This window comes from Cyprinodon variegatus, unplaced genomic scaffold (assembly GCF_000732505.1).
Source record: "Cyprinodon variegatus isolate N-32 unplaced genomic scaffold, C_variegatus-1.0 Scaffold6, whole genome shotgun sequence".
Classification (NCBI taxonomy): Eukaryota; Metazoa; Chordata; class Actinopteri; order Cyprinodontiformes; family Cyprinodontidae; genus Cyprinodon; species Cyprinodon variegatus.
Genome location: NW_015150459.1, coordinates 267,581 through 278,097, shown reverse-complemented (window position 1 = coordinate 278,097; position 10,517 = coordinate 267,581). Strand labels below are relative to the sequence as shown.

The following is a 10,517-nucleotide window of genomic DNA, read 5'->3' as shown; positions in this document are numbered from 1 at the left end:
TGAAGGCTTATTAAAAAAAAAGGACAAAGAGAGACCCCCGAAACGCCGGCTTCGTATGGATGAGAGGCTGGTTTGGTGAAAAATTTGTGCGTTTAGGCCAGGGTTTGACTTCGTGTGGACGGGGCCTTAGAAAGGTCCAGACACAACAATCAACACTACTCACACATACTTCTCAACTATAGCTGTATATAATCTTTTATATTTTATCTGCTATTATCTGTCCTTATTTATCCTCTATTATAACCCCCCCCCAAATATACATATAATCCATATCCTAACTTCCTGTATAATCTGTACATAGCTTCCATAATTCTTAATTTTATAGCCTCTTACAATTACTCTCTTTTTATATATACTATTTATAGGCCATACATAGTCTCTGTACACATGTAAGTACATCCTGCATAGCACCTCTGGAAAAATGCAAACTACATTTTGTTGCTTTGTGCTTGTGACAGTGTAATGACAATAAAGTTGAATTCTATTCTATTCTATTCTATTCTATTCTATTCTATTCTATTCTATTCTATTCTATTCTATTCTATTCTATTCTATTCTATTAAAAGAGCCAACCAGAATCTATTTTAAACATTGCTGTTCAGATTCCCCATTCTGTCTGACTGAGGCCCCCCAAAATATAGAATAATGCTTTAATCTCTTATAAAAAATAAAATAAAAAATACTATAATGTATTTTTCCAGTGGATTAAGTTTGGACCTGTTTTAGAACCAAAAAAAAAAGAGAAGGTATTATTTTTCTGGCAGAAAAAGAAAAAGTAAGGGAAATATTCAGGTAAAAGTTCTAAGGTGAAGCTTTACCGAGATTCACAAAATTATTTTAAACTATTTGCCACAAGGCCCCATATATTTAGGCCTTAAACAAAATCCTATACTATCTGAGTGAGACACCCCTTCAGTTTTTACACTGGATTTTCACAAAAATAGTCACATCCAGCCATTAAATATAGAAAGTATCACTTCAAGCAGCAAACAGATGGGACAGGTGGAAACTTTTAGTTAAGTGACAAAGAGAATTCAAAATGGGTTTCAGTGAAACATGTTTTATCGCCTTATATTACGTCACCAGGGATGGGGGGGATGGTCATTTTCTAACAAGATTTAGTACAACCTGTTGCTATCAAACAGCAAATTTAATCCACACTGATAAGTATCCACCCCACCAAAAAAATGAAAAGAAACTGTTCAAAAAACAATTAAGAAAAAGTATTTTAATCTTAAATGTATTTATTTGTTAAAAACATAACAGTTCATATTATGACACTGCATACGTGTGACGGTGTTTTGTGTCAAATTGGGTTTTTTGGTTATGTTTAACTTGAAATTTGTGCGGTTTTCGAGGCTGTTTAAGCGTTGTTTTTCTGACTTCACTCAGGAAATACCCGAGAGCAGGACCAACAAAGGAAATGGGAGGAGAAACACCAACCTACGTCAACGCTGTGGCAACAGGCGCAGATGTCTTTGCTTCTCTGTCGCTTATTGGTCGGTCCTCTCAACCTCTCGCGACGCGATTGGTTAGAACTTTCAGAACAAGGAATACATATATGCGCTGCAGATTCCATTTTGTTGCAGTTCAGTGTCGGGAGGGAGAAGTGGCGCCTTTACGGCCACTAGTAACAACATTTAAGCTTCGAGAGTGACGGATTTGTAGGAAATATAGCTTTGCTGTGCTTCCTACATTGTCTGCCGAAGGGAATCCGAGGCTACCTATACATATATACATATTATTTGACGAAAGGCTTCAACAACAAAGCCTGAAGAAGTCGGTAAGGGGAACTTGTTTTTTTATGCGGTCGCCATATTGAATTAGCTTTCTTTGTTTTGGTTCGGTTCCAAAGTTACTCTTAAATGCACTTAAATATAATAGTGTTTGTATTTATCAGTTAATAACAGTAAGTTTTAAATTAAAATGTGATTTAAGTTTTTATTTTTTTTTCTATAAAAACAAATGTTTTACAATTGATCTTTAAACAGTATTATTATGTTAGATCTTGTAAGGTTTTATAAATTACATGTTTTACGGTATTTAACGTGTAATTAATGAAAAAAAAAAAAAGAAAGAAAGGAGGAATGGTGTTCGATGCATTATCTTGATGACGCACTTGGCGAAACTCTCCACAAAAGCCTCGCTAATGCTTTGTTTAGCCGTGGAAGTATATTTATTATTATTTACGTTATTGTTTTTATTTTTGACGCATTAATGAGCAATTCTTCTTCTTTTTTTTCCAGCTTCGGCTTCTTTGAGAATCGTGCGCCGAGGTGAATTGATGTTCAACTCGGCTTCACGGCAAAACAAAGATCATTGGCACATGAGAAACTCAGACCTTGCTGGACTCACAAGTGCAGCGAGAAGTAGACAGAGAACTACTTCGAGGACCTGGGGACCGATTGGTGGTGAAAGATTAAAGCAAGATCTCGTCGTCTTCAGCCTAACAACAAAGAGGTGAGCTGGGGCTGTTTGGCTTCTTGGTCTGTCTGGGTGTGGGGGAGGGGTGGAGCGGGCCTGAATGTCTGCCTTTCCTGCACGTAGACTCTGCTGCTGGTGCTGTTGTTGTTGTTTTCCAGTTCTATGGATAGGCTATATTCCCTCATATGCTGAATTTTACACAGATTTTTTTCTAAATATCTTTAGATTTGAAAAGATAGGGGTCTGCATCACATTTTGTCATGGTATTCTGTTTGTTTTTTTAATGAATATTGTAGACATTCAGACCTTTTATTTCCGATTTCAAAGAAATTTCCACTCCTAGAGGAAGCTGATATTAAATAAAGAAAAAGCAATGGCGTAAGACACGACAAAATATGCCCATATGAAGTACAACACATCATAGCTAATGCGCTGTACTTAACGGTTATGATTTTAGTTGACGGTCTGGATTACCCATAATTCCTCGAATTATAAAAAATAAAATACTCAAGTACATTGTTTTTTTAAGATATTTGTTACGGTTTAAATATTTTATTAACATAGTAATTAAAAGTACCACTGTCTGCTTTGCTATTGGAGTCGTGTTTAAGCGACTCACCATCATGTTGAAATCTGCCATGTGTTGTAGTCTAGTCAGGTGAGTTTAAGAGGAATTTTTGCACCATGACATCTGCAAAGAAACATCCTATTCCACAATTCTGCATAGGGGGCCAACAAGGTCTCAGTGACGGGGCCCCTAAGCAACTGCAGTGTCTGCTTACCGATAGTTACGCCATTGGTGTTCAATGTTTGTTACTTCCCACACGAATGCAATGTGTTTCTTCAACTATGCACTGAAGTGACTATATGATCTCATCCTTTAGGTGACAGGTAATACAGAAACATGGGAGGTGGAGAGAGGTACAACATTCCAATTTCCCACCCCGAACGCCCCAAGAAAAGCCACCAGTTCGGCAAGGCCAAGCAGAGGAGCCGCGACCAGAGTGGAGCGGCAGCCGTAGTAGTGTCTATGGGAGGGGCGGGGGGCCTTCATCATCATGGTCACCGCCGGAACGACAAGGGCACCACCTACCACAGGTCTCCGGAGGCACGGCAGGCCGCGTCTGCGGAGAAGAATGCTTCTATCCGTTTGACCACCACCTATGATCAGAACTGGGAGGGTGCAGTGTCTCACCTTAATACGCTGCTAGCAGCTCAGGGTAGCCCGAGTTATGCAGGGCCTAAGTTCAGTGAGCCCCCCTCACCCAGTGTGTTGCCCAAACCCCCCAGTCATTGGGTGTCTTTCCCTATGGGATCCTGTGATCACAGGGAGATGATGGCCTTCCAGCTAAAGAGCCTCCTGAAAGTGCAGGCTTAAGATCGAAACATCCACCTCAAATTTATATCGAGCCAATGTACTGCGACTCTCTTTAGGTATTTGCCTTTCGAGCTGCCATGTGGTTGTAATATTCTTGTCATTTTTGGCTTTAAAACCTCTTAAAGTTGGGTATATAATACTGTTGATGAATTAAAAACAACAGCTATAAAAGATATTACAGCCACTTAGCGGTGCTGGTTGGTAATGCCTTAAGTAGAGCCAGTTTCTTTAAGTGATGACTGGATCCGTTTTTTTTTAAACTTCTGTTTTGTTTTGTTCTTTTTTAGTGTTGGCTGTTAACGCAGGCTGAGTGTCCTTTTTCCTCAAATAGGGGTTTTATTGTAGGTCAGGTAAAATGCATCACCTTTATGGTCCATTTCTGTGGACGGACACTTTATTTCCACATGTTTTGAAGTTGAACCTTTGGAGTGAGTTCCGAAGATTCAGGTGCTAAAGCAGGTTCATATTTGTAGCATTTTTTTAAAGCCCCCCTTCCCCAGATTCCTAGATATCACTTTCCTTGTTTGGAATGGAAAAAGGCACTCGACTGCAGTTCTGCAGGGAAAAAGCTATTTTATTTGACATGCTATTAGCCATGTACAGGACAAGCTGAAAGACTGACCTCAAGGGGTAATAAAGAGACCATAGCACAAAGGCCTTGAACAACCAACTCCTGTACTTCTCTTTTCTTTGCGCTGTGCGCACATGCACTATAGGAGTTGAGTGTCCAAAGCCTGCTCCACTCTATCAAAGCATTATTTTGTACAAGTCCTTTTGTTGCGATTGAAAGCACTGTGTAACCAAAGCAATGTTTTTGCTGCATATTTTTCACACCCTCTGTGTGGTCAATAACTTCCACTCTTTGTACTTTGCCTCAGTGGTGAGTGGACATTTCCTCGCTGTTCATCTTTGCAATCAGTACTGTTACTACCCCTCAGTGTCTCTCTTTAGCGCAGTGGTGCAGCTGTAACTTGCGGAAGAGGTATGCACCAAAACGTGCTCCTGTGAGCTGCAGCCATTTGTGCTGAAGTGAGAGAACGGAGGCGCTTTAACTTTAGCGATGGTTCGCCCGAGGGTCTCTGCATGAGACAGAATGCGGATGTTTGTTTACAAATCCTCTCTTACTGACCATCCAATCATCGGCACGCTTGTTGCCTATTGCCGCTGCCTGTTTACCCTCTTGCACTGTAATCTGACTTACCCTGAATGGCAGGTTGGGATGCTATTGAAATGATGGAAATGCAATGGACTATCTTTATGAATACTGTTGTGAGTTTTGGTCCTCTGTTGAGACTCTTTTCGTTTGTTTTTTTGTTTTGTTTTTCCCTTTGCAGAGTTGAAGCTGTTTATGGCCAGCATAGAAAATAACAAAACAAAGCGATTGTTATTGTGGTCAGGAGCCATGTATATAATGAAATGTAAAAAGTTCTTGTAGCATATGTACATTTACAGGCCACCTTTGATGCCTGTCTGACAAAAGTATTTTTAGTAATAACACTGAATGTATAAGACATGCAAAGGAAATGTCTTAACTTCAATGCTGAAGAATATTTTTGTTAAAAAAACGTAAAAAATCTCCCTCGCCTATAGCATATGCCGCACCCTACACTGTTATCTTTACGGAGATCTTGCACGTTTTTTATTGTTTTATATGACACAGTGTAGGATGAAAGATGCTAGATGCAAACGAAATTAAAAGGACAAAAAAAAATAATTGGCTTAAAGGAGACTTTCTTATGTATGGATTTGAAGTTTTGAATCAACTTGACTGTTTCTGATCTAAATTCAGTTGACAAATGTGCCTAAGTTTAACTCCTGTATTTTGTTCGCCGATTTCCACCAACTTGTTGTTTTTAGCTTTCAGGTGATCTTCCGCCACCTGAAAGTTAAACTCTGCTCAGTGTTCTTAATTTACAGAATTTCACTTTTTGGTTTTTCTTCGTTTTTTTTTTCCAGTCAAATTGCATAACAAAGTCTCCATATTCTAAATTGCAACAGACTAAAACAATTGGCTTCTAATTTGTTTCCCCTTGATATGTCACCAAATATTTATAGATGTGCCCTGTTAACAATTGGTTTTAATTGATGCCCAAAATGAAAAAGAATGTGTTCTTAATTTGACAACAAAGTACCATAAAAAATAAAATAAATCCCTCCCCTCCCCCCATATGTGTCTGGGAATCCTTATTTCTGTCTGGTTTGTAACTGCTTTTATTATTAGCTCAGTGGAAAATGGTTCTTTTGGTTAAATTATTCTAAGTTGTGTTTGAAGAAAAATCTGACATTTTAATATTTTTCAACATTTCTTGTTTTTTATTTTTCACTTGCTATTTCAGACCTCAGGAAAAAATGACCTAACAGATGATGCACCTGGATTAAAAGATACTGTAATGGGTTATGGTACAATAAATAACCTAGATAAATGTGTTAGGTGAAGCCTTTTGGATAAACATCTGAACAAAACAGGGACGCTATTTTTTTTAAGACTCTTAAGGTAAATAATATATACTTTGTAGTCCATTGATGTCGGCACATAGTATAAAATGAAGCTAAAAAACTTGGCCAAAACTGGCCAAAAATACCTCCTGTCACTAAAAAAAATCAGTAAAGTAAATGTATATTTACAGCAAATGTGAATTGGAATTTACTAGTCTACAATTAACCAAACCAAACCAATTTTAAATGCCTTCCAATGCATTCTAGTCATACAGGCAGATCAGACACAGAGTATCATTGAAAAGTTATGTTCTCAGGAGGTCAATTCACTAAGCTAATACTAGTTTATTACAAAAATGTTTTTTATGAGAAGATTGGCTTTATGGAAAATTCGTTAATTACCTGTTGAATATTTTTAAGTGGTTAGTCTGCCTCTTTATGTCTTAACCTCCATTGAAATTTTACTAAGGATGAGGGTATCAGTGGAAATTAATCTAAGTGCTCTAAACTACTGTCCTTTATTCCATGCAACAATATTAAAACAGTTAAACCTTTATAAATCTGTCATATCACCTATCTCAGAGAAAATTTACAATGCAATTAATAATAAAGATGTTTTAGAAATTTTGCAATCAGTAATTCACCTATTATGATTTCCACTGGAACCGAAATAACAAATTGTAAGTCTCTTGGAACAACTGCAAATTTTATCTTTATCTTCTATCTAAAAATTGAAATATTGCAGTTTTAGCTTCAGCCATACTAATCACATATAATACTATCACAATTTCAATCTGGTATATCTGAGGCTTCCAGCAAATGGCTCTTTTACTAACATGTGTAACAATAAAATATTTGCTTGGAATCTTTTGTCCGGTGCCCCCATGTAAAGAACAAACAACAACAAAAAAAACAATCAGTGCAGTAAAATGTATTTCTATGATCCCTACAGAAACAAAAACATTGCCTGTAACAAAAAGATGGAGCATAGTAAGTATGGTAAAGCACCTTCATTATAAATTGTCACCTTAGACAAGAAGATGTATCTAGAGTGAATAACCTAATTTATTGGAGGTCTAGATTACCGATGTCAGCAGTGTCAATGCAGATAGGGAATTTGAGGTTACCTGAGAACATTTTAACAATTAAATCTAAACAAATACATTTGTTTAGACAGTTTATATATACAGTTTAGATATATTAATATATGATATTGATATATTATAATGCAATACAGTTTAGACAATAATCACACTGTCCTATAGTCTAACTTCCTACGTTTAAAAGGTATGGTATACATTCTAAATTTCTAAAAAACAGACAAAAAAAAAACTCTGAACTCTGACACTCTAAGAAAATATTTTTGATGTAAAGGTACAAAAATAGAGCGTATCAGTCCTCACACCCCATTAGAAACAGTCTTCTCTCCCCTAAGGCATGGTGGTGGCAGCTTCTTAGCAGGAGGTTTGCAGATGTAGAGGGGAACTCTAAAAGCAGGAAACTGCATGACAGGAAGCCCTCCTTTCCACCAAAACTATAACTCTACATGCAGCAAACGACACGTTGATGTTTTTCTAAAACTGTTCTGATCATCAAGGGCAAGATTTAAATGCCATGAAGTGTTTTTTTAGATTAAAAAACGGGTGTTTGGTCACAAAGGAACCTGACAGAGCAACACATTTTATGTGTCTGGATGTGCCAGCTAAAATGAGACACATTGTCCAAGGCTTACTGCTGTGAATTCAGTTAATGAAATATCTACCAGATATTGACCTGAATGTGGCTAATGGGTCATTTCAGGTCCAAAAACTAAACCAAAGCAGCAATATTTAAAAAAAGACATTCAATGCAAACAGTAAAAACATCAAAGGGGGCTTGTTTTACATTATATTCAGCTCAGGGCCACTGTGACCTATGAAAAATTATCCTGAATTACAATTTGTTTAAGGAAAAATCCAGTTTATTTTGTTGATCTTATGCATTTAAAAGTAGTTCATATAATGTATAAACTATTGTTCTGCAAACTACATAAAGAAACATAGTGTATATCTCTGCAGCGGTCTCAGACTCAATAATCATGATCGGAATATATTTGTTAACTATTGCTGTCTGCCTTAATTATCTTGGTATTCACAGCATGAAAACCTTGTTATCTGACCCTCTACTCAAACACATGGAAATATACCAGTGATGAAATGTGCTTATTTGGCTTTCTAAGATAAAGGTTGACATTTCTAGAAGTATTGTGCAGTATTTCATAGGTCACAACACTGAAAATTATTACTGCACATCTGTCACTCCAAAAAAAAAAAAAAAAAAAAAAAACTTATATAGTAGTAAATGCAAATTTGCATTAAATTAAATTCTGCTCAAAATGAAAACTACTGGAACTGCATCTTTTTCACAAACATCTATCCTGCCTTTGTTTATTTTTTGCTCCTTTTACTGATTTTATTCACCTGTGTTAGCTTATCTAATAACCCTCACTTTATAATCAAAATTTACTGCCAACTTATTTACCCATCGGTCACATACGCCATAATGTACATAAAGATGTAATGATATATGTATGTATATGCCGTTGCCAGCTGTTTATTCCCCTTTAGATTTAAATTTAGGGTCTGTTAGGGACTGTTTATGTCCAGATGTTGAATCTTTAATAACTGAAGGTCCATATAAAACCCACCAGAAGAACCTTTTTCATTTTTTATTTGGATAAACTAAATGTGTTTTAACTTTTTCTTTGTAAAGCTCTGCCTGTGTTGTGGATTTGATTCTTTTTTTAAGCTCGTCAGTTTAGCTCCCACTAAACACATGTGGACATAAAACAATACAAACACATTACACAGCCTTTCTTTATTTAAATAGACATTGTATCTTTGTCACTCCCAGATTTAAATCTTTTTGCTCTTCCTGATAAGAGTTGTTGAGCCCACCGTCAGAGTCTAAAAAAGACAAAGAAAGCAAATATTATTTCAGAGGTTGTAATTAAACAGTCAAAAAGCTTGATGTGTAGCTTTCTCTCTGATAAATATGATTGTGCAAGAAAATTACTGGAATGCACCATACCTCAACCATTTCTCCGCCTTTGAGCTCCTGTATGTGACTGAATTTGCCGGTTTTGCAGACCAGTTTGCCTCCCTCCAAATTGACAATGCACTGATTAAAGATAAGAGGAAAGGATTCAGAACCAACAGTGAAACAGTCAAATAATAGCAGATAATAAAGCAGTGAAACAAAACAAAAAAAGTACATAAATAAACTGGTTATAAGGGATATAGACAGATGGTTTAAGTAGCCTTGGCTCACGATGTGTGTCTCATTAAAGAAGATAAGGAAAACTTAGTAACCTTTAGCTTCTTGCCACCCATGGTGGTAATTTCAGCCTCTTTTCCGATGGTAAAGGAGTTTGTCACGGTTTTTCCAGGTGTCTTAGAAGTGATGACAAAGTCATTGCCTGTCTGCTTAATCTCAGTAATAGGTTTGATGTCCTTGGCTATCTTGATAACATCTTCTGGGAGTTCTGTAAAGTAGAAAAAAATAGTTGTAATCTGCCCAAGATGAAATATACCTTGCATAAATTATATGACTTTAGTTGATGTAAAATTTGTAAATGCTTTTCTCACCCAAGGCTTTGAGGAACTCCTCGTAGTTCTCCTGGGAGTAAACCTGCCATGTTCCGTTGAGGTCCATGTCTTCAAGAGGGTCTGGGTTCTCCTTGACCAAAGTAGCTGGAAGCTGAGATGGCTGCGTGAAGCTGAGCACAATGTGAAGAAGAATGGCGCGTTCCTGCACCTTTTTATAGCCACAGAGGGATTCACAGTCCTCTGTGCAATGAGTTACAAAGTCCTCTGAGAATTGTTTAAACAACCCAGAGTTCAGTTACTCCTGCATGTTGAAGCCTCAGGCTCAGTAGAGGAAAATTTTAATTAGCAATTCTATACAATGCACAACACATCATCTATAAAATATGTTTAAAAAAATATTCAGAGTATTTATGCATTGTTCTTATCTATTTTACGGTTGAAGACAAGATGAAAATGGAGCTTGGAAAACAGAAAATGTGATTGTCTCCTGTCTGTAAGAATTGAATCATATTTTAATGCATAAAACCGTCTAGACTTGCATTCATTTTTTCAAATTAATTTTGAATTAGTTTTTGCTGAGATCGTTGCTCAATAGATTAATTCATCTCTGCAGGTTGTCCTCAGTGTACCGCTGAATATCCAAATATGGATCTTACCTTACAGTTGAGACCAAATAATGGGGTTAATGACAC

General features: G+C 36.8%; 2 protein-coding genes across 2 annotated transcripts; one reads left to right on the top strand and one right to left on the bottom strand.

Moving 5' to 3' along the window:
- The first annotated feature begins 2,247 nt into the window (after positions 1–2,247).
- LOC107084966 (proline-rich nuclear receptor coactivator 2-like) lies at positions 2,248–4,433 on the top strand. Its single transcript, XM_015375045.1, has 2 exons — positions 2,248–2,460; positions 3,309–4,433. The coding sequence occupies exon 2, from the start codon at positions 3,329–3,331 to the stop codon at positions 3,800–3,802; it is 474 nt and encodes a 157-aa protein (XP_015230531.1). The 5' UTR covers positions 2,248–2,460; positions 3,309–3,328; the 3' UTR covers positions 3,803–4,433.
- Positions 4,434–9,079: 4,646 nt separating this feature from the next.
- LOC107084893 (fatty acid-binding protein 10-A, liver basic-like) lies at positions 9,080–10,052 on the bottom strand. Its single transcript, XM_015374955.1, has 4 exons — positions 9,865–10,052; positions 9,589–9,761; positions 9,308–9,397; positions 9,080–9,183 (listed from the first exon to the last, which is right to left on the bottom strand). Exons 1-4 carry the CDS (start codon positions 9,929–9,931, stop codon positions 9,133–9,135), a joined length of 381 nt encoding a protein of 126 aa, XP_015230441.1. The 5' UTR covers positions 9,932–10,052; the 3' UTR covers positions 9,080–9,132.
- Positions 10,053–10,517: the final 465 nt, after the last annotated feature.